Source organism: Sphaeramia orbicularis, chromosome 13 (assembly GCF_902148855.1).
Source record: "Sphaeramia orbicularis chromosome 13, fSphaOr1.1, whole genome shotgun sequence".
In the NCBI taxonomy this organism is placed as follows: Eukaryota; Metazoa; Chordata; class Actinopteri; order Kurtiformes; family Apogonidae; genus Sphaeramia; species Sphaeramia orbicularis.
This window is the reverse complement of record NC_043969.1, coordinates 39,393,997-39,418,723: the sequence shown is the minus strand read 5'-3', so window position 1 is coordinate 39,418,723 and position 24,727 is coordinate 39,393,997. Positions and strand designations below refer to the sequence as shown.

The following is a 24,727-nucleotide window of genomic DNA, read 5'->3' as shown; positions in this document are numbered from 1 at the left end:
AAGTGCATTTATTTATTTTTTATTGTTTTTATTTTGAATATTACAAAAAAAGAAAACAACAAAACATTAGTGAGCCCAAGATATAAGTTAAAGTCCATAAGTTTGTATTGGTTTTATCCTATTTTCAGTCATTTACAAAAAGGAAGAAACAAAGTGGAAAAAAAAGACAAAAAGGAAAACAAAAAACAAAACCCACAATTTAAAAGTGCATTTATTTGTTTTATTTCAAATATTAAAAAAAAAAAAAAAAAAAAAAAACAGGGAAAAAACCTAAAAAAAAAAAAACATTAATGAGCCCAAGATATAAATTAAAGTCCATAAGTTTTTATTTTTTTTTATCATATTTTCAGTCATTTACAAAAAAGAAAAAACAGTGGGAAAAAAAAGACAAAAAAGGAAAACAAAAACAAAACCCACAACTTAAAAGTGCATTTATTTTTTTTTTATTGTTTTTATTTAGATTAAAAAAAAAACAAAAACATTAATGAGCCCAAGATTTTAAAGTCCATAAGTTTTTATTGGTTTTATCATATTTTCAGTCATTTACAAAAAAGAAAAAACAAAGTGAAAAAAAAAAGACAAAAAGGAAAACAAAAACAAAACCCACAACATAAAAGGGCATTTATGTATTTTATTGTTTTTATTTTGAATATAAAAAAAAACAAGTTTAAAAAAAAACATAACATTAATCAGCCCAATATATGAGTTTAAGTCCATTTTTTAATCTTCTGTATCATAATGAGGATTCCATGTCGATTTTCTCTTTTAAAATGGATGGATATTGTCATTCTTTTCACGATTGTTCCATTTTGTCTGTTTTATGTTTCACTCTGACAGCAGGTTAAAGTGGCCAAACATAAATCTGGATTATGGGTGATTTATGATTTTAATTTGTTTTCCGTCTACATGATAAAACATGGTTGAAAAATACTGTCTTTATAAAAACAATGAGACCGATGACTGGAGAAGCACATTTATAAGAAATTTATTACAAAAAGTACTCAGGTTGTATTCTGGAAAGGTCTGCAGGGGAATAATCTTATTTATTTATTTTTTGACTTTTTTTCATTATCATCGGACAGTAAAACCTCAATTATTTCCCTGTGGTTTGACTAATAAAGGTTTATCTTATCTTACTGATCAAATAAATTGACTCTATGCATGTTTTGTATTAATCACCAGGTGCATATGAACTTTGAGCTGTATTTAAGGTGTTATCCAGTTAGTATTTACACTATATATTTGTACATATCAGCATTATTACCTCACTAGAAATTAAATCTATCATAAATGTAAAAAAATATATATATGTATTTGTAGAAAATGTGAGAGGTGGAGAGCTTAAAGAGACGAGAAAACACCAGTAAATACCGAAAAAAACATGTTTTATTCATTCTCCTGACAGACTTCAGTTTTAGAGAAGACACGAACGGGAAAATCTAGGAAAAGGAATGACGTCTTTTATGTTGTCGACTCCCAGAATGCACTGCAAATATCGTTCAAATCCCAGCCCGAAGCCGCCGTGAGGCACCGAACCGAAACGCCTCAGATCCAGATACCTGTGAACAAAACAGGACGGTGTTAAACCAGAGGGGGGTCAGAGGAGTCTGTAAACACTGAAAATGTTCATGTGTGTTTGGGTTTTTTTACCAGCTGTAAATGTCTTCTAATCCAACCCTGGAAAATACAAAGACTGATGTTAGTGTTTGGTCAATTTACATAAAACTTCAGTATTTTTTTTACATCTCACATCTTTGAACAAACAACAAAATCCATTTGTATCTGAAGGTCAAGGATCGTAACTTGTGTGTTCCATATTAGGATTAAAATAACAGATAAATTCACATCATTGCGCTCATGTTTCTTTTTTTTTTCTTTTTAGCAGTGACCTAATCTTCCTTCCTGTTCAAATGTGGGCAAAATGTCAGGAAACATGAGCAAGATTGCAACACTTTGCACATATTTAGACTCATAGCATATTATTTTTATCTACTGCTGCACGCGATAGGACGATAGCGTGTTAAGGCCACATAAGAAAATAAAAACATTAGTCACGACAAGAATAAAGTCGTAAAATATCAAGATAAAACCCGTAATTTTAGGAGAATAAAGTTGAATACAAAAAGAGACATAATTTTAGGAGATTAGTTTTAAAAACATGCATAATTTAACGAAAATAATGTACTTGTATGAGATTAAAGTCGTAATATTTCAAGAATAAAGCAATAATATTATGAGAATAAAGTCATAGTTAAAAAAAAAAACTCATAATTTAACCAAAATAATGTTGTACTTTTATGAGATTAAAGTCATAATATTTCGAGAATAAAACCATAATATTATGAGAATAAAGTCATAGATTAACAAAAAAAACTCATAATTTAACGAAAATAATGTTGTACTTTTATGAGATTAAAGTCGTAATATTTCAAGAATAAAACCATAATATTATGAGAATAAAGTCATAGTTTAAAAAAAAAAAAAAAAAACTCATAATTTAACCAAAATAATATTGCACTTTTATGAGATTAAAGAAGTAATATTTCGAGAATAAAACCATAATATTATGAGAATAAAGTCGTAGTTCAAAAAAACTCGTAATATAATGAAAATAATGTTGTATTTCAATGAGATTAAAGTCATAATATTTTGAAAATAAATTTGCAATAGTGCTATAAAAAGTCGTAATTTAGAAATTGTAAGCCTCAAGCCTTGTTGATGACAGAGTTTACGCTTATTGCGAAGCAGCAAGTTTCACTTGTGTTGAACCGGACGACTAATGCTAATGCATTGATAGTGGGCGGGGCTAATAGGTTCAGTATTTTGCTGTGGGTAAACCCCAAAGGAAAACAAAACCACAAAATGTTCCAAGTTCTCCATTATTTGACGAGTGGATACTACTTTATTGTTAAAAATTAGGATATTTCTCTTACGATGTTATTCTTGTAACATTATGGCTTTATTCTTGAAATATGACGACTTTAATCAGATTCTTTTTCTTCAGTTTTATCTGTTTCTATATAATAACCTTTGAATTTACTCTGAACTTTTATAAAAATCTATACGACCAGTCAATGAAATACAGTCATAGGAATAAATTATTAGACCATCCCTTGTTTTCAACCTGATTTTCACTGAAATATGCAAAAGTCAGAACATACACTGCAAAAATCTAACTCTTACTAAGTGTATTTTTCTCATTTCTAGTCAAAATGTCTCATCACACTTAAAATAAGACATAATCACTTAAAGAGTAACTCTTTTCAGTGAGATGTAAGAACTTATTTTTAGACAACAGATCTTGAAAATCTTATTTCAAGAAATCTTACCAAGATAATTTTCACCTGTTCCACTTGTAGATTGTTTTTTGCTTAATTCAAGATTTTTTTTTTTTGCTTAATTCAAGGTTGGTTTTTTTTGGCTTAATTCAAGCAAAAAATCTGCCAATGGAACAAGTGAAAATTATCTTGGTAAGCTTTCTTGAAATAACATTTTCCAGATCTATTATCTAAAAATAAGTTCTTATATCTCACTGAAAAGTTACTCTTTAGGTGATTTTGTCTTATTTTAAGTGTGATGAGACATTTGGACTAGAAATGAGAAATATACACTTGGTAAGATTTAGATTTTTGCAGTGTAATGTAAAAAAACACCTAAGAATGGTTGAATGTAGAAAAAAAAATCATTTGGGAGTTCAAAAACTATTTCTTATCTTACATCCAACACAGATATGGGCCAATAGCAATAAATTTTCTGTTGATATATCAGTGCAGTATCGTTTTTTGCATGTGAAACACACAGATTTCTGATGTTTCTTCTGAAGCATTCACAGTAAACTTTCTATTCCCATGGAACATGTGGTGGTTCATGTTACTGTATCTGGATGTGAGTGTGTGGGTGTGAGAGCCGGGCTGCAGATACTTTACTGTCGTATATAGTGGAACTGTGTGTTTTCTATTTATATTCATCCTGTTCTCTTCATTTACTGTTGCAGGGTCTTAGTATAGCATCTCAATTTCGATGTATAAGTAGGGATGGGAATCGTTAAGAATTTAACTATTCCGATTCCATTATTGATATTGCTTATCGATCCCATTCCTTATCGATTCTCATTGGGTGAGGGAATAAAAGAGTACAAACGGGTGTGTTTGCATTAACTGTCTTTTATATTTCCATCTCTGCACAGAAAATATAACATATACAGTATGGACCAATAATAACAGATGATGCCGGTTGGGGGGGGGTGCAGTGAAAGTGAAACTAAAGACTCTTTACTAATTCCTCTATTGCCGCATTTCTACTACGTGGAACCGGTTCGACTTGGCTCAGCTTGTCTCCCGTTGTTGTGCACCTCATTTCCTTTCCCTTCTTACCTTTGCAAACTTGTATTTGACGAGTTACGACATTTGTTGCCCACACCAGAACCAGCCCGGTGTTCACTCTGCCGCTACATTCACAAGTGCCGCTGAGTATCAAATACGTGACATTCCTGTAAATGATTCACATGCTGTGGACAAAAGTTTGAGGATATTGGAGGGATTCCACCCTTTTGAAGACAAGGAAGCTTTGACAGTGTTCCGGTGGACCTGGTGTCGTCTGTTTAGACCGTTTCTGCCTCACCAACATGTTGGCTACGTTCTGACCAAAACAATGCAGCGTACGTGTGACGTCATCGTGCATGCACAACGACAGCGGAATCGATAAGCAGAATCGTAAAGCAGGCAGGTAAACGATTCCAAGGAATCGAGCTACTGGGAACCGGTTCTCAAAAAGAGCTGGTTCTCAATTCCCATCCCTATGGATAAGCGAGTGTAATTCTATTCAATATTCAATATGAGTGTTTTTTCAGGCTCAGTAAGTCATGGTGCATCTCCGGGGGAACTAAATACTAAATACATCTTCTTCCTATCACTGAAAAGCTGCAGCAGAGGCTTTAAGAACCTGAAGAAGATCATTCAGATGAGGTTGTGACGGGGTGCTGTTTTTTTTTTTTTTTTTTTGAGCTGCATCTTCAGTAAATGAAAGCAGGCATTTATAGCGACTAAAGCACATAGTGACGGTTCTGGTCTAAATCAAGCCCCCCCCCCCCCCCCCCCCCCCCCCCCCCATCAGCCTGGTCTTACTGTTCCAGCCTCGATTGGAGCAGATGCAGCCTCTCCTCCCTCAGCGAGCCTCCACACAGCTCTCCAACTCCTGGCACCAGAAGGTCCACGGCAGCCGCCTGTTCACCAGCGACAGGCAGACAGTCAGATGCACATATGGACAAAAGTACTGGGACACGTTGAATTCAGGTCTTTCTTTTCTAACAGGGGTCTGGGATACAAAAAAATAATGACAAATATCATAATATAGTTTTATTTTGGGATAAATATCATTGTATTGCAATTGTTAGTTTGGTTTAAATTGTTATCTTTGCTTCCAAAATGCCTCAGAGATGATTTCTCTCAACATTCACTCTTTTGTTTGCTTGTTTTTATCAATGACTATGATTTTAAATGTTCTACCTCTAAATTGCTAACATTTGTTTCATGCTCTGACTATAAATAATAATTTTCCACCACAACTAACCATCTACTTTCTTCACATCTCACTCATGAGGAAAACTCTCCCATTAAACTTTAAGAAAATATTGATGTTTATATGGACATAAATATTGGGACTAGGGTTGGGAATCTTAGTTGTAAGGCTGATATGATACACATCTCGATACAGCATCTCCGATCCGATATATTAAAGATACGTGATGCAATGCGATACAATTCACACCCAAATCACGATACAGAGCAATTAAGCACATTCTGATTGAACGCATTCATTCTGGTAAAAAAAATAAATAAATAATACACACACATATATATATATATATATATATATATATATATATACATATATACATATATATATATATATATATATATATATATATATATATATATATACATATATACATATACATATATATATATATATATATATATATATATATATATATATATATACATATACACACATATATATATATATATATATGCAGTGCCATTTAATGAGCTTGATTATTTATTTATCAAATAAGACCATGACTTTTTACAAAGTATCTTTAGTTCAGTTTCAGAACAGGTGCAGAACACGTGCCTCACATTCAGTCAGGTGAAAAAGTTAGGACTTTGTTTCCAAAGTCATTTCTTTGTATGTTTCTAACACTCAACTTCTTGTTCCCTCGCTGAATCCATTTGTAATGAAATGTAATTGTAATGTAGGTAAAACAGAAAAAGGTTCTGTCACTTTAAGAGACACCTGCGCAAGGTATTCTGTTAGATATGTATGTGACTGTTTAAGGAAGTATCTGTGGTATGTACTGCAGTATTCAGTACAGCTGATATAGTAAGAAGTCCACGTTCAGAAACCACATGGGGTCACCTCCTTCTATGTCTGTCAGATTCACATACAGACGTTACAGTTTTCATCCACGGCGCTTGTGCCACAGTCTATCCACAGAGCTCAGACTGTTAGTGTGCAGTGTACACATCTGCGAATCTGCAGTGCACATTAACGTGGGTCTGAAGAAAAGAAAAACTTTACCTAAATAAATAGTAACACTTTCAAATGCAAGTAAAAATATATTGTATTGAACGGATCGAATTTTATCGATACAAACATTCAATAACCAATGCATTGCGATATCATTCCAAACTTTTTATTCACTCGCAGCTTGTCTACCAGTGCACTCGGATCATGCACGCGCATGTCGGTGTATTGATGTGTATCGGATAATCTTCCCATCCCTAATTGGGACACATCATGTCTACAGCTGTCAGATGTCCTGTTCAGGCTGATTTGAGATAAAAACATCAAAATGTCCATCAAGTTTTATGAGAGATTTTTCTTCCTAAGTGAGATGTGAAGAAAGTAGATGGTTAGTTGTGGTAGAAAATTACCATTTACAGTCAGAGAACAAAAAGTATTTTAGAAATTTAGAGCTAGAATATTCAAAATCATAGTCATAGATAAAAAAAACCCAAAAACTATCAGTGCTGAGAGAAATTAAGTAAAAAACATTTGAGGCATTTTGGAAGCAAAGAAAATAATTTAAACCAAACTAACCAATATTTATCACAATATAAAACTATATTATGACATCAATCTATAAATTTCTAAAATACTTTCTGTTCTCTGACTGTAAATATTAATTTTCTACCACAACTAACCATCTACTTTCTTCACATCTTACTTAAACTTTAAGGAAATATTTATGTTTTTATCTCAAATCATCATGAACAGGACATCTAACAGCTGTAAATATGATGGGTCCCAATATTTTTGTCCATGTAATTTATAAACATCAATATTTCCATTAGGTTTAATGGGAGATTTCTCTTCTTAAGTAAGATGTGAAGAAAGTAGATGGTTAGTTGCAGTAGAAAAGTATTATTTATAGTCAGAGCATGAAAAATAATTTACAAATTCAGAGGTAGAACATTTAAAATCACAGTCATGGATGAAAAAAAAAAGAAAAAACATCTCTGAGCATTTTAGAAGCAAAAATAATCAATTAAACCAAACTAATTAGTGCAATGTAATGACAGTTATCCCAATATAAAACTATATTATGATATTTGTTACTATTGTTTTACATACCAGACCCCTGTTAGAAAAGAAACACCTGAATTCAAAGTGTCCCAATACTTTTGTCCGTATCGTGTGTATGCAAATGGACTCCATAACCCAACTGACGCTACTCGGTTGGAGTTTTAGCAGCTCAATAATTCATTCACTGTGTATGTGTAACAGTGTGACGACGTCTTACTGTATGGTTAGGACGGTCCTGGTTGTCTCTTGCATAAAACGGCTTCAGAGCGTAAGGATAATCAGTGACGAACACTGGAATGTTGCCGCAATGTTTCACCAGGTACTTCTCATGTTCGGTCTGAAGGTCACAACCCCACTGAGGAGAGAATGAAGAGTTAATGATAGTGACCAGTTCTGTAGGTAGAAACAGACACGAACCAGGAAATAAAACCACTTACTTCTGTTGGGAAGAGAAATGCCTCAGAGCTGCGCTGTAAAATGTCTATCGCCTCCGTGTAGGAAATCCTAAAAGCAGATTGAAGTCGAATTTTAAGACTTTTAATATTTATCTTAGCTGCTTTTATTGGTTCTGTTGAATAAAACTTACACAGGGAATCTGTTCTTCAGCATAGCATCTACAGTTTCCTAATAAAACAGAAAAAAAAAACAGAAAAAGTTAGCTGTTAATATAGTTATTGAGCCTGTTTACATGAACGTTAATACTCTAGATCAGGGCTGTCAAACTCATTTTAGTTCAGGGGCCAATTTCGGCCCAGTTCAATCTCAACTGGGCCAGACCAGTGAAATACTAGCATAATAGCCTTAAATAATGACAACTCCAAACTTTTCTTTTTGTTTTAGTCCAAAAAAGCACATTCAATTATGAAAATATTCACATTTACAAACTCTCTGAACAAAAAAGACTTGAATAACTTGATAAAACTGAAATTTCTAAAGTGCCATTTTAACAATATTCTGCCTCAACTACTCATTTATACATGTGCATTATGGATCAGATCTACAGAGGCACAAAACATTTAGTAACAGGCAGAATATTGTTAAAATTGCACTTAATTTTCTTTAGACATTTCAAGTTGTTCATATTTGTTCAGATTATTCACATTTCACCATCAGATAGTTAAACATTTTCTTAATTTAATATGACTTTTTTCACTACAACAAACAAAAAAATTTGAAGTTGTCCTTATTTATAGGTATAATATAATATAATATAATATGATGTAATATAATATTATTTTTTTCACATTAAGCCAGAAAGAATACTTGGAGTCATTATTTTTAACCTATTATGCCATTATTTTACTTGTAAATTCATCCCATAGGCCAGATTGGAACCTTTTGCGGGCCGGTTTTGGCCCCCGGGCCGCATGTTTGACACCTGTGCTCTAGATTATTCCAGTGATCATGTAAACAGCATAATCTGATATGTTTTATCAGGTAACAGCAATAATCTGATTAGGAGAAATCAGATTAACACAGCTGGATTTCTCCTCAATACTCTGAGGTCTTCCTGCATGTACACAGGTTCATCAGATTTATTTCGTACTTTCACATCTGCAAATGTGTAAAAACAATTATAATCTTAGAAATGGAAGTTGCATCGTCAAATGTGAGCGGAAGACAATCACAGGAAGTTTGAGTCTACCATCACTAAGTACGTACGTACTCTGAAAGAAATCTGGTAATGGACTGGAGCATCCAAACCAGGATTTTTCGAATCCCTGTGTCTGATCTGATAAAAACAATGACCTCCCAGTTATCGGATTTTTCTGCTCATGTAAACATCTGTTGACACCTCAATACTGTTTCTCCTCAATACTACAATGTCTTCATACATTTTTACCCATTAATCTGATTTATTTTGTTCTTCTACATCTGCCCAGGTGGAAAAAAATAAAATAAATTACAAAACTGAGGTAATTTAGTCAAACCTGAGCAGAAGACAATAATGAACCTGTTTACATGTTTATTTATAAATCCCATAACTGGAAGTAATCGAACAATTGTAGTAATCAGATGTGATGCGTTTACATGCACTTAAGAAATACGGTAATTTCAGTTTTTAGTGTATTAACACATTTATTTTGGAATATGTACGTAGTGACTGACAAATCAAACTTCCTACCATTGTCTTCTGCTCATGTTTGACTATGTCGCTTCCATTATCTGTGATCTAATTGTTTTTACACATGCACAAATGCAAAAAAACTAAATAAATCAGATTAACGAGTGTATATGCATGAAGACATCAGAAATCCAGGTGTATTAATCTGATTTGTCATAGTCTGATTATAGTCTGAATCGGATAAAACACATCAGATTATACTGAAAACTGATAACTCCAGACATCAGATAATAATCAGAGTATTAGTGTGTATGTAAACAGGCTCAATAATGGGAAATTTGAGTCTTCTGTTATTATTTAGGTATGTACTCTGAAAGAAATCCAATAATGAATTGAAACGTCTAAACCAGGGTTTTTTGATTATCCCATATCAGAGGTGCATTTAAACGCATCAGATCTGATTATTCCAATTATCCAATTCCTCCCAGTTATTGGAGTGATATGGTTGAGTAAACGGGCTCGGAGTTACCCGGTTTTAGGAGTTAAACCAGTGTTTTTCAACCTTGGGGTCGAGATCCCACGTGGGGTCACCTGAAATTTCTAGTAACTGTATTTATTCTCAAACGTAAAATTGATGCCTGATACGCAGTAACTATTGCGGCATATTTCTTTCATTATTACTAATGATTACACTGGGTTACAAAAAAATGTTTTTTGCAAGTTGTCTAGGTTTTTTCAACTGAATTAGGACCATTTTGCACCACTAAATCCAAAAATGACATCTGTTTTTCTCAATCAGGTCAGGTTTTTTTTGCTAATTTGATTTTGAAAAATTTGATCTTCTCACAAAATTGATGACATTTTTGTGACTTTATCAGTTGATTTTTTATATAGTTCTCACCCAAAAAAATTTTAAGAGAAAAAAAAACTCATTTTCTAACAGGATGTATTTATTATGTATTCACCGCAGATGTGGCAGAATACATCAGGCTTATTTTTGCAAGATCTTCTAGTCAAGGCCATTTCATTCACCTGTAATATTAAAAAAACCATTAATCATAAATTGGCAAAGGTAAAATCTTCAGAACTTGTTTATTGCAAGAAATATGAAATAATTTTGTATCATATGATGTGAAAATGCCCATAAATGTAAGCAAAAATGTTAAAAAGCCAATATGTAGCATAGTTCAGAAAGCTGACCTGATTGAGCAAAATTAATGTGATTTTTGGATTCAGCACACCAAAATTATCCTAAATCAGCTCAAAAAACTTCAACAATAAATTTGTTGTTGACCAGTGTAATAAATCAGAATCTGTCTGGCCACAAGAAGAATGTGGACAGACATGATGTGCAGGCTGACTACAGATTGTGTTCAGTCTTTCTCGTATGGAAATCTACGGGTTCCAGGATCCTCCGAAGCACAGAGTGATGGTGTACCGTCAGCAGGCCCCCGCTAGAAAAACTGCTCTTGTTAGTCTTTATAGTTAAAGGTCAGTGTATTTTCAATGTCATTTTCAAAGAATGCCAGTCAATTTAATTTACAGGGGGTTTTCAACATATGTAAGGTATGTATGATGCTACTTCTGAGCCATAAGAAGAGTATGCAGTCACTTCAAATTAACACTTACAGCACTTTATATTAACCCATAAAGACCCACACAGCCACTGGTGACCAAAATCATTTACTGATTTAATATGTTTAATAACTTCTGATACACTAATCCAGTGTTTTTCAACCTTGGGGTCAAGACCCCACATGGGGTCGCCTGGAATTCAAATGGGGTCGCCTGGAATTTCTAGCAACTAATAAAAAAACCAGAGCCCAACCGATTAATCGGCGGGCCGATTATAGCGTATCACCAATTAATCAACATCAGCCAATATGTAGCCGATGTAGCCGATATATAAACTGATTTTTGCTGCGCGGAGATTCTGTCGCTCGCTGCTCCTCTGTGCGTGTGCTGCCCGGAGAATAAGAGGAACTTTAAAGTGAGTTAGTTTTACTTTCACTCCTGCTCAGACAATGTACGCTATCACCCCACACACACAATCACGGAGCTACAACCCGAAAATCACGGGCTGCTACTGCGCGCTCTGACAAGGATGAACCACTAACCCCCCCCCCCCCGTCTTATGAAGTATTCACTCCCCCCACACACACCCATGTCCGTGCACTTCCTGTCTACCTCACAGTTTCATTCTGCCAGCAGGCCTGGGTGTTAATAGTGTAGGGGAGACTGGGTACAGTTGTAACACAGGTCAGTTGTAACTCTTGCTATTGCTCTAATCAGGAACAACTTAGGACTCACCTAATTCACTCTGCACATGCTCAGTTTAGTCCTTAGTCCACATAAGAAGTTGTAGTGCCGTGAGGCAGACACATCAAAATTTGTGAGTGAAAACATAATTGTGTGGTCAGTCATATTTTTTGCTCTAATTATTTTTGTGATCGCATAGTTTGCATTTGAATGTTGTGTAAATTATGTTTGTGAGATAAACAAAGATTTATGCAACTGTTTATCCACCTGTCCACAATTATCTAATATAAGATTATTATATCCTGTGTAGATCAGTGTTCTTATTTCATATATCGGCTAATATATCGGTTATCAGCCAATATCGGATATTGGCCGATATACTGGACATTGACTTTTTTTAGCCCCCAATATCGGCATCGGCCCCAAAAATCCCATATCGGTCGGGCTCTAAAAAAACCCAAAAAAAACTTACTAATAAAAAATCTATGATGAGTTGACAGAGACAATACCAATCCATAACAGACATGACAAACTGTGAAGCTGAAACTGAAGCACTGTGGTTCTGTTTATCTGTCAAATGTTCATTGTGGTCAGTTTCAGATGCTGCAGCTCTTTCATAATTCATAGTTTGAGCTCTGGTTTGTTCAGTATTAATTGTCAGCCTTGGAAATCCAAGCTGGACTGACTGTACATATCCTGACCAAGGAAAATCAAATTCTCACTTTGTGCAGTAATCTACGCCTGGCTTTTCTGCCTCCGTCCATAATAATATACATTATATAGACTAGATGTTTGTCTAAAATTAACGTTTATTTGCAACATAGTATAGCAAACTATTACATGATCATGAACAAATTGATTTTAGCACAACAAAAGTCTCCGTTTTGAATGTCTGGGGTCGCCAGAAATTTGTGATGTTAACCCTTTCATGCATGAATTATGAGGACCTTAGTCAAGATTTTTTCTTGAGTGTTTTTTTTCCTCCTTAGGCATGAAAAAACAATGCGATTGATTTTTTTTTTTCATAGAGTTACAAAAACGTCCACTCAGCTACACCATGGATTTAATTTCTGAAGCAAAGAAACATATGTTTAAAACCCAATATCAGAAAGTGATATGAAAACATTTTTAATACTGCTAATCCGATGTTTTCTCACATTTTAATATATTTTAATATTAGTCATTACGCACTTCATGGAGAAAAAAAAAATAAATATATATATATATATATGTATGAAAAACCTTTGTATTACCATAAAAAAATTAAAAAAAAAACCCTGTTAATTACAGTCTAATAACAATTAGCAACTGATTTACACTAAACATGTTAGTGCAGATCAGCTTTATCAAGAACATCAAAGTTACAATAATGGTATGAATGTCAGTGTATTATTATGGGATGGTGCATGAGTGTCCTCTGTGTTGGCTGATATGGAACTAAAACAACAAAACCCATGAATATACAAGAGAACAGCTGGAGAAGAACTGTCCACTGGAGTGACCACTATGCATGAAAGGGTTAAAATGGGGTCACGAGCCAAAAAAGGTTGGAAACCACTGGGTTAAACCATCGTCCTTCAGCACTCACCCTGTGTCCAGGAGTCACATGCTTGTGAAATAAATCCACATCGTCTGCACACTGCGCCAAGACATGCTCCGTAGCAGACCTGAACATGTCCTCCATGACCTAAAGAATGAGCACAGGTTTAATAATTAAAGCTCTGCTGTGGAACTGTGCACAAGGGCAACTTAAAAGTCACATAAGGCAAGTGTGAGAATCTGTGTGTCAGCACCCAGGAAATATGGGATGTGATATCGATTCGGTGCGTTCAGGAAAGTCAAGTTTAAAGAATTCACCGGTTTTGTAAAACGACTTAGAGAAGAAGAAGGTTCAGCGCTGGTTAGTTAGACGTTCTGTGGAAGAAATTAACAAATAACAAGCAACAGAGGTGATAAAATATTTATTGTAATGGTTTTAGGCTGTGTACAAACAGTGTTTCACATATTAATAAGTTCAACTGGAAGTAAACTTTGGTTTGTGTAGAGGTAGGAAAAAGGATGAAGACTTAAAGGAGTGATATTTTGCTTTTTTAAATGGAATTCTGATTATTAATATCTTCAGTGGAATTTTTGCATTTCACAAATTCATCCCGTGGGCCGGACTGAACCCTTTGCAGGGCCGGATTTGGCCCCCGGGCCACATGTTTAACATCTGTGGGTAATCAGGTTTGGACATATTTTCAGTTTTTACCACAACCGCTATAAACCGCGATAAACTAATTTGTCGTACTCGGAGAAATGTTCGTCGGAAGTCTTGACCTTATATGTGCAAATGTCAAGACGTAACTAGTAATAGACACAGCAAATTAAGAAGGAATTAAAACAGGCTGTAGAAATCCACTCGATTTTTGCCAAAAATGAACATAAAGATAGCTTTGCAGCACCTGGAGCAGCACACTTAACTAACATCAACAAACGACTGTCACATAGCATCAGGTTTATGTAAGCCCGTGTGCATGTTTCATCTTATACAGCGACCCTCTAAAGCAGTGTTTTTCAACCCTGGGGTCGGGACCCCACATGGGGTCGCCTGGAATTCAAATGGGGTTGCCTGAAATTTCTAGTAATTGATAAAAAAACAAAAAACAAAAAATTTACTAATAAAAAATATACGGTGAGTTGAGAGAGACAATTAGAATCCATAAAGACATGACAAACTGTGAGTCTGAAACTGAAGCACTGTGGTTCTGTTTATCTGTCCAATGTTCACTGTGGTCAGTTTCAGATGCTGCAGCTCTTTCATAATTCATGTGTGAGAGTACTGATACTTATACTATTACTACTACTACTGTTACTACTAGGATAACTACTACTACTACTAAAATACTACTACTACTACTACTACTAAAAATACTACTACTACTACTACTACAAATACTACTACTACTACAACTACTAGTACTACTAAAAATACTACTACTACTAAAAATACTACTACTATAAATACTACTACTACTAAAAATACTACTACTACTACTACTACTAAAAATACTACTACCACTAATACTACTACTACTACTACTACTACTAAAATACTATTACTACTAGCACTCAAAATACTACTACTAAAATACTACAACTACTATTACTACTAGTACTAAAAATACTACTACTACTACTACTACTAAAATACTACTACTACTATTACTACTAGTACTAAAAATACTACTACTACTACTGCTACTACTACTAAAACTACTACTACTACTACTACTACTAAAAATACTACTACTACTACTACTAAAAATACTACTACTACTACTACTACTACTACTATTAAAAATACTACTATTACTACTACTACTACTACAAATACTACTACTACTACTATTAAAAATACTACTACTACTACTACTACTACTATAAATACTACTACTAGTACTAAAAATACTATTACTACTACTACTACTACTACTACTAAAAGGGAGTTCAGAACACAGAATTCTCCTCCGACCATGAAGTCTTTGGCAACGTCGAACCGACATGCCCCCTCCGACCCCCGAGCCCCTCTCACGATTTCCGCGTGTGGAAGTTGTCTAGTTTGAGTTCTTGTTTGTTCAGTATTCATTGTCAGCCTTGTAAATCCAAGCTGGACTGACTGTACATATCCTGACCAAGGAAAATAAAATTCTGACTTTGCGCAGTAATCTACACCTGGCTTTTCTGCCTCCGTCCACAATAATAAACATTATAACGACTAAATCTCCTCTAATATTAATGTTTATTTGCAACATAGTATAGCCAACTATTACATAATAAAAACAAATGAATTTTAGGAAAAAAATGGTTTGAATGTCTGGGGTCGCCAGAAATTTGTGATGTTAAAATAGGGTCATGAGTCAAAAAAGTTTGGGAACCACTGCTTTAATGGAATCCTTCTATTTTTAGTTGGAGTTGAATATAACAACCCCGCCACCAATATGTCACTGATATCAAAAAGTAAACTGTATTTGAAGGTTAATAGCACATTGTACCTTGGTAAGATCCTCTAAGGACTGTGTAAAGGAGACTTCGGCCTCCACCATGTAAAACTCAGCCAAGTGACGCCTGCTCTGGGAGTTCTCTGCACGAAAAGTTGGCCCAAATGTGTAGACTCTAGAAAAAGCTCTGGAGTACAAGGGACAAAGCATCATTATAAATGAACCTCAGAGCGTGGGCATGTTTCTGTCTTGTACTTTCTGACAGAGGAGATGTCAATGTGAAAATGGGCAGATGTGCCGTAGAAGATGGATTCGAGCAGTGTATTTTATCTCACCCTGACATCACCTCCAAATGAAGCTGACCAGACACAGTGAGGAAGGCCGGGACGGAGAAAAAGTTGTCTTCCTCTGCGTGCAGTGGGTTCGACGACTGTGGAAAAAAAGCACAAAGTTTGGAGTTTAGCCTGTAAAAAACACAAACATCAATCTTTACCTCCCTCAAGGAGGTTATGTTTTTGCCAGGGTTTGTTTGTTTGTCTGTTTGTTTGTTTGTTTGTTTGTCCGTTAGTGTGCAACATAACTCAAAAAGTTATGGACAGATTTGGATGAAATTTTCAGGGTTTGTTGGAAATGGGATAAGGAAGAAATGATTAAATTTTGGTGGTGATCGGGGGTGGGGGGGCCCACGGGGGGGGCCACTGATCAGCCTTGGCGAAGGTCTGCGCTCTCCGAGTGCTTCTAGTTACAAATGCTTACATTTGAATACATCGGGGAGTACTCTTCAGGTAAAGGAGAAGTGGGAACTAGACATGAATGTTGTGATTGGGGACCAAGAATGGGAACAATTGTGTGAAAATGGACACAAACTGACCAGCAGCCCAACATGGAAAGAGTTTATTACCTCCGCCAAGGAGGTTATGTTTTTACCAGGCTTTGTTTGTTTGTTTGTTTGTTTGTTTGTCTGTCCGTTTGTTTGTCTGTCCGTTAGTGTGCAACATAACTCAAAAAGTTATGGACAGATTTTGATGAAATTTTCAGGGTTTGTTGGAAATGGGATAAGGAAGAAATGATTAAATTTTGGTGGTGATCGGGGGTGGGGGGGCCCACGGGGGGGCCCATTTCCAACAAACCCTGAAAATTTCATCAAAATCTGTCCATAACTTTTTGAGTTATGTTGCACACTAACGGACAGACAAACAGACAGACAAACAAACAAACAAACCCTGGCAAAAACATAACCTCCTTGGCATGGGGGGTGGGCCCACAGGGGGGGCCACAGATCAGCCTTGGCGGAGGTCTGCGCTCTCCGAGTGCTTCTAGTTTGGAAAGTGAACGTTAGATATTTTAAAACCCCATTTATTATTTCTAAGTTTGACAAAACTAAAACAAATTTATGCTGGAGACACTGTAGACAAATTGGAGATCACACACACATTTTTTGGGATTGTCCAAAACTTAAGTCTTTCTGGGAGGGAATTAGGGGGGAACTTTCTAAAATACTACACACTTACATTGAATTGACCCACTGATTTTTATCTTTGGAGTGCTCCCTGCTAATTTTTTAAATAACGATAAAGAATATCTTTTGAAAATTCTTGTCTTGGTAGCAAAAAAAATGACAACTGTATCCTGGTATAAACCACTTCCTCCAACAATAAATCAGTGAAGGAAAGAATTGTGAGGGTCTTATACAATGGAAAAAATAACAGCAAACCTAAACCTTACCACTGATTTGTTCAAGAGGAGGTGGAATCCTTTGATAACCCATTTGGATTTGATATTGTAGCATTTGAGAGTCTGGCGCTGGGGGGATATTATTTGTATTTTATGTAATTATTAAAATAATTGTAGGCAGATATATTAGGTATGCAAATAAGACCTTGTAACAGTACACTGATTTGAGGTACCAGTTTGCCGAGAAGTTATATTTATTTGTTTATTTTTTTTATTTTTATTTTTATTTTTTTTATGTTATAAAAGATATGTAGCTTTCTACAATAAGAATATGTAAGGATTATACATATTGTAAAGCTTGAAATATGAATAAAACTTTGTTCAAAAAAAAAAAACACAAACATCCAACAAAAACATCTACTGATCTAAACTGTTTAATTGCAGTTGATCCATTAATCCTATCAATACATGTAAAGAATTGGTGTAAAATGTGGTTTGTCGTCTTTTCGTGGTCATCACATATGAGCCATTTGGACGTTCAGAGGCTCCATAGTTACCGTGGAAACACCGTCATCTTCTACAACATTGATTCACCAGTAAAACCCATGGAGTTATTGATTTGATTTGATTTTGATTTTGTTTGTTTATTTTGAGCATTCACGGAATACAAGCAAATTCAAAATTCCAACAAAACAAAACAAAAAATCATTCATTTATACTCAAAAAGGACTGGGAAGAAGAAAAACTTATTTCATCTCACCCCCATTCTCATCTTCAAATAACTTAACATAATAACTTTTAACCCTTTCATGCACGAATTATGAGAACCTTAATCAAGATTTTTTTTCCCTGAGTGTTTTCATTTCTCTTTAAACATGAAAAAAACAATGTGATTGAAAAAATTCTTATAAAAAATAAAAATAAAAATAAATAAATAAACAGATAAAATAAATAAAAAGAAAAAAAAACATTAAAAACTAAAAAAGTTAAAAAATAAATAAATAAATAAAAAATAAATAAATAATAATAATAATAATAATAATAATAATAGGCTGGACATCATGCGTTTAATTTTTGAAGCAACGAAACATGTATTTACTGATAAATTGTGTGAAAGCTATGGGGGGCTTGTGATTCTGGGGGTTTATGCTCAGGGGAAATCTACACAAGGTTACCAATTCATGTCAGAAAAGATACGTAGTGTCTTAAAACTTTAATAAAGACATGTGTAAAAAAAAAAAAAAAAAAATCCATGAATACACAAGAGAACAGCTGTAGAATAGCTGTCCACTGTAGTGACCAGTATACATGAAAGGGTTAAATACTCACTCCTGTCCTTTGACTTCAAGCCAGAACAATGAACCAAATAGAACAAAATAGGCCTATACCAGGTTAGAATAAACTCATTTGACAGTATTTACACTGCATAACCAAAATGTGTGTAAAAACACTTCAGTTAATGACATATTTTGCCAAAAAACTCACTTTTTCTCAATTTTTCTCTAAGTTTTCTCTATTCTGAAATAGTAGCTTTTTAATTTACTCTGAGCTTTTATGAACATACATGACCTGTAAATTAAACAAAAGAAAATACCAGATTTTCACTGAAAAATGCAAAATAAAGAGGATAATATTATAATAAATGATGACAAATCACTTCAGCTTCAACATGCTGAGAAAAATTCATTTGGAAGTTGCCACAGAATGAATTCTAGGTTTTTAAGAGTTAATATTCTTTTTAATTCAAGGATATACGGGGTGGGGAAGCAAAATTTACAATGAATATTTAGTTGTTTTTTCTCAGCAGGCACTACGTCAATTGTTTTGAAACCAAACATATATTGATTTCATAATCATACCTAACACTATTATCCATACCTTTTCAGAAACTTTTGCCCATATGAGTAATCAGGAAAGCAAACGTCAAAGAGTGTGTGATTTGCTGAATGCACTCGTCACACCAAAGGAGATTTCAAAAACAGTTGGAGTGTCCATAAAGACTGTTTATAATGGAAAGAAGAGAATGACTATGAGCAAAACTATTACGAGAAAGTCTGGAAGATACTATTAAAGAAGAATGGGAGAAGTTGTCACCCGAATATTTGAGGAACACTTGTGCAAGTTTCAGGAAGCGTGTTAAATATTGTTAGGTTAAATATAGAGGAAAAATTCATTCGGGAACTGCCACCAAAGTATTACTGGGTGTTTATGGGTTAAAGTCAGTGGAATAATTAATAGTGTGAATTCTAAGCGACATGTTGATGAATGGTATAACTTTAGAAACCTTCTGCAGATATTCACCTCTACTTGAAAGAGCTCCCCTGCCCCTTCGCAGTCATTAGACGTGATCGTTGGAGTGTGAATCTGCACAAAGCCGTTCGACTGCAAGAAAACCAAATAAACAAAAATAAGATCCACGCAAAGTTGTTTCCTCTGCATTCAGTATGAGACGTCTCTACTCAAAGTTTCACCTTGAAATATGAGTGAATTGCCGCAGTGGCCTCGCTTCGTATTCTCAACAGGGAACTAAAAGAATTTGTCCGACACCTGAGATGAGGAAACTGTCGAAGGTACTCTAGACTGTGCCTCTTTTTGACTTTAAAGGGGAAATCCTGTAAGATATAGGTAGAAATAATAAAGTTAATTATATCAAAGTGTTGAAATGAGTGAACATAACAGATCTGTTTCTTACCACAGGGTTACATTCTCCTACTACACGGATCTGATTTGCTTCTAGTTCCACCGGTTGTTTCTCATGTGGACTTTTCTTTAAGATACCTGTGATTTCAACAGCACTACCGAATGTGAGCAACCTGAAATGAAGAAAAAAAACAAACCAAAAAAAAAAAAAACAGGAAACATTGAGCTAGTTTCTGTTAATGGATTCAAGATTTTTTTCTTTAATTGTCATTCAACATATGACATGTAGAACAAAATTCCGAGCCACGGAATTAATAGTGATTTATTGATAGTGAGTCATTTATCCCTTTATCGGGTAAGTGACCACTTTTGGTTATTTCAACACATATTACAAGACAGTGACAGCAGCTACAGGGAGACAGTGGGTCACCAATCTCAGGTCCAATGTGGTCTACAGCAGGGGTGTCAAACATGCAGCCGGGGGCCAAATCCAGCCCGCCAAAGGATCTAGTCCGGCACGTGGATGAATTTGTAAAATGCAAAATTACACTAAAATATTAACAATCCTTTTAGTTCAGGTTCCACATTCAGAACAATTCAATCCAAGTGGGCAGGATTCAGTCAATACTATCATAATAACATATAAATATTGACAACTTCAATTTTTCTCATTGTAAATGTAAATATTTTCATATATTTACACTAAAACAAAGTATAATTTTGCAAAAAATATGAATAACCTGACATGTCTTAAGAGAAGTAAGTACAATTTTAACAATATTCTGCCTGTTACTCAATGTTTTGTGTGTTTGTAGATCCACTGTGATCTGTAAGTTATATATAATGTACATGTGTAAATGATAAACTGAGGCAGAATATTGTTAAAATTATACTTATTTTAATTATTTTTAATTATACTCAGGTCCAATATGGTCTACAGCAGGGGTATCAAACATGCGGCCCGGGGGCCAAATCCGGCCCGCCAAAGGGTCTAGTCCGGCACATGGGATTAATTTGTGAAATGCAAAAATTACACTAAAATATTAACAGTTATTTTATTTCAGGTTTTACATTCAGACCAATCTCAAGTGGGTCAAACCTGTAAAATACGATCATATTAACCTATAAATAAGGATAACTCCCAATTTTTCTCCTTGTAAATGTACACATTTTCTTTTAATTTTACTGTATTTACACTAAAACCATCTATCATTTCTCAAAAAACATGAATAACCTGAAGAAATACATATGAACAACCTGAAATGTCTTAAGTGCAGTTTTACAACATTATGTCTGTTATTAAACATTTTGTGTATTCGTAGATCCGCTGTGATCTGTACGTTGTAACGCGCATGTGTAAATGACAAACTGAGGCATAATATTGTTAAAATTGCACTGATTGTTCTGAAGAAATTTCAGTTAGTTTATGTTATTCACATCGTTTTAAAGACATGTCTTGTCCTTTCCAAGTGTAAAGTGCTGGTTATGTCATGTAGCCACATTTGCAATTTTTTTTTCCAACATAGAAGAGCAACGAAAGCAGAGTGCAGATAGTAATAAAATTAAATAAATGGGCGTAGAGGGTGAAAAGAAAGTGATTAGAAAATGTAAACATATTATTGCACATTGTAATTGTGATAAAACTGGAGGAATATTTTCCGTTTTTTACATACTTATTTAGTTTTTTTTCTTTGTACTATGACTATAAATACTACTTTGTGTGTAGACATATATATCTATTTATGAATAATTTTCTTTGTCTTATTCCCTAAAAGAGTGATTGGCTATGTGTACAAACTTGTTAATATGATTATTATCCTTTTTTTAAAAAACTTATTTACATTATTTATTCTCCTTTTTTTTTGCTGTCTTTTTCTTCCTTTCAGTGAGCATTATTGATACCCTTTTTTCTTCACAAAAAAAAAAATAAAGAGAGCAGCGTACTTTGTACTATTGATGTCCTGTATAATGTCTTATGAGCCTGTTGTGAATGAAAATTTGAATTAAAAAAAAAAAAAAGGATGAATATTGCACTGTATTACATTGCACATAAATGCAGTATCAGTCATATATTAACATAATCCATGACTGATACCTACATTAAAAATAAAACTTTGCTTACGGGTATTCAGCTCCGAAGTGGCAACAATCGTAACGGCTGCAGGGAGCTCCCATCATTCACATGGACAAACAGGTGTTCCTTCTGAGCCTCTGACAGATCGAACCAACCCTACGACAGAGAAACAAACAAAACACAGCAGATGTTTGATGTTAGTGGATGATCTGAACATTCTATTTAATCATAATTGGTGGTTAAATGTAATAATGTCTGCCATCAATACAGAATTACATTATAAATAAAATAAATATAAAAAAAAATTGGGGTAGGACAATATGAGCTCAGCTTCTTTCTACTCCTTTCTGGACAAAAAGTATTGTTACAGAGCTCCAATGAAATAACAATGAATTTGTGTGATATTTTTCTTTTTGTTGTTGACTTATTTGAGTATACCGGAGTATCCTTTGACATTTGGAAATTCTTTTGTCCACTTATGTTCAAAATAAAGTCTATATCTATGATAATTGTAAGGCATAGTGTGAAATTCAAGTATGGCATAGCAGTGATGGAAAGTTTGCTGATCAATGAGTGAAAATACTCCATTATGAGTAAAATTAAATAAATAAAAGTATTATCACCACTATAACCTTTAAGTTTATGTAGTCACTGTGCAGTAAAATGGTCCCTGTTTTGGATTAATTTAACAGCTGTATAAATGTACCTTTTTCCTTGTTTTCCTTTTTTATTTTTACTTTAAAAACTATTTGCGGTTTAATCTACAACATCGTATTCAATGAGATCATCATGTATTTGTAGCGTTGCTGTCATGTGAGAACCACATGTTTAGAAATAGTCAACTTTTCATGAACTTAGGCCTAAAAAAACTCATTATCAGTTTGCATGAGGAGACTATTAAACTTAACCCCATCCAGTGCAGGTTTTTCACATGTTTTCTGAAGCATTGACAAGTTTATGGAAGGATATGGTGCATAGTTGTAACATTTGGGGTACTTTTGAAAGAAAATGGTTTATTTTTCTATAAAAAGTGTAACATTTCGCATCGTTCAGGACTGCCATTATTAGATGTCTAATAAGATCTGGAAAAGATAGAGCGAATAAAAAAACAAGCACAAAATGCTTTAAAACATGGCTTTCTAATGACATGAAATGCCAATTGATTAAATACATTAGACTCTGGAAACAGTCTGTAACTTTTTGATAATCCTTATATTAACTTTGAGTTGCTGCACCTAACATTTATAAGTGAAGGGAGAAAGAACGACACAGAATAAATATCAGTTGGTCAAATTATATAACTGCAAAAGGCTCTGATTTAAAATTACAACTGAAATGTAAAATGAAGTCACTACGTTTTTGTCAGGGTTTTTTGTACTTTTTTAAAAATGTGTTTAGCCTGATAACACTCAGACAGCTGCTTTAAAATGTCATTCATTACCTTTATTTCAACTCAGACATATATTGAGGAAGCAACATAATTTACAATACAGCCAAGACAAAACACAAAATACTTGAAACATACAATGAACATATCAGAAATACCACAAGGTAAAAGTGACAAAGATGAATTAAAACCAGAGAAGTTTACTTAAAAACAGGAACAAATGGGATTAATGGTGAAATGTGAATAGTTTAGCTTTTTTACATTAAAAAAAATGTCTTTATTGGAAACTGCATCATGCAACTGTTTTTGCAGATAAACTTTTAAACTTACTTTTTATTTATTTATTTTTTTTAATGGAATGTCCTTTACAATGGACAGCATTTTTTAAGTAAAACTGTCAAACTTTTGGCCCCTACAGAGGACAAAAATGCATTGCTGGGTCTCAGGAGGTTAAATCAAAGTATAACTACCTGGAAAAGAAAGTCATCTAATGAGCTGAAGACTTATGTGTAAAACTGAAGGAAATACTACACTTTAGCTTCATCACAGTATATGTTGTTTAAATGGTATTTTCTAACACCATGAGATTGTACATTTAAAAACAGTCGCAGAAAAAAAATATTAGACCATGAAAAGTCATCAAAAACAATGGTTATGCAATCAAGTACGAACTCCTGTGTGTATCATGACTAAACAGACAGAAAAGAAAACATGGAATGCCTAAAAGCACTGTTTTTGTCAGTACAATGCCATCGATTAATGTAAGAACTGAAGTGATTTTGGTATTATCAACAAAACATGGAAAATGGATAGATATCAGCTCTAAAATTAAACTCTTATGAGCTATTTTTTTGTTATCATTATATTTGTCCAAACAAATGTACCTTCAGTTGTACCAGGCATTAAAATGAACAAGAAATTGAAGAAAACAAGGGTGGTCTAGTAATTTTTTCTGCAACTGTGCATAGGATGATTGATAACACTGGTCAACAACAAATTTGTTGTTTAAGTTTTCTGAGCTGATTTAGGATAATTTTGGTGTGCTGAATCCAAAAATCACA

General features: G+C 34.1%; 1 protein-coding gene across 1 annotated transcript; it reads right to left on the bottom strand.

The window, feature by feature from the left end:
* Positions 1–1,369: 1,369 nt before the first annotated feature.
* LOC115431153 (probable asparagine--tRNA ligase, mitochondrial) lies at positions 1,370–22,380 on the bottom strand. Its single transcript, XM_030151388.1, has 13 exons — positions 22,328–22,380; positions 20,258–20,378; positions 20,037–20,177; positions 19,867–19,947; positions 16,227–16,321; positions 15,946–16,078; positions 13,500–13,598; positions 8,174–8,211; positions 8,025–8,091; positions 7,805–7,942; positions 5,124–5,221; positions 1,651–1,677; positions 1,370–1,559 (listed from the first exon to the last, which is right to left on the bottom strand). Exons 1-13 carry the CDS (start codon positions 22,378–22,380, stop codon positions 1,415–1,417), a joined length of 1,236 nt encoding a protein of 411 aa, XP_030007248.1. The 3' UTR covers positions 1,370–1,414.
* Positions 22,381–24,727: the final 2,347 nt, after the last annotated feature.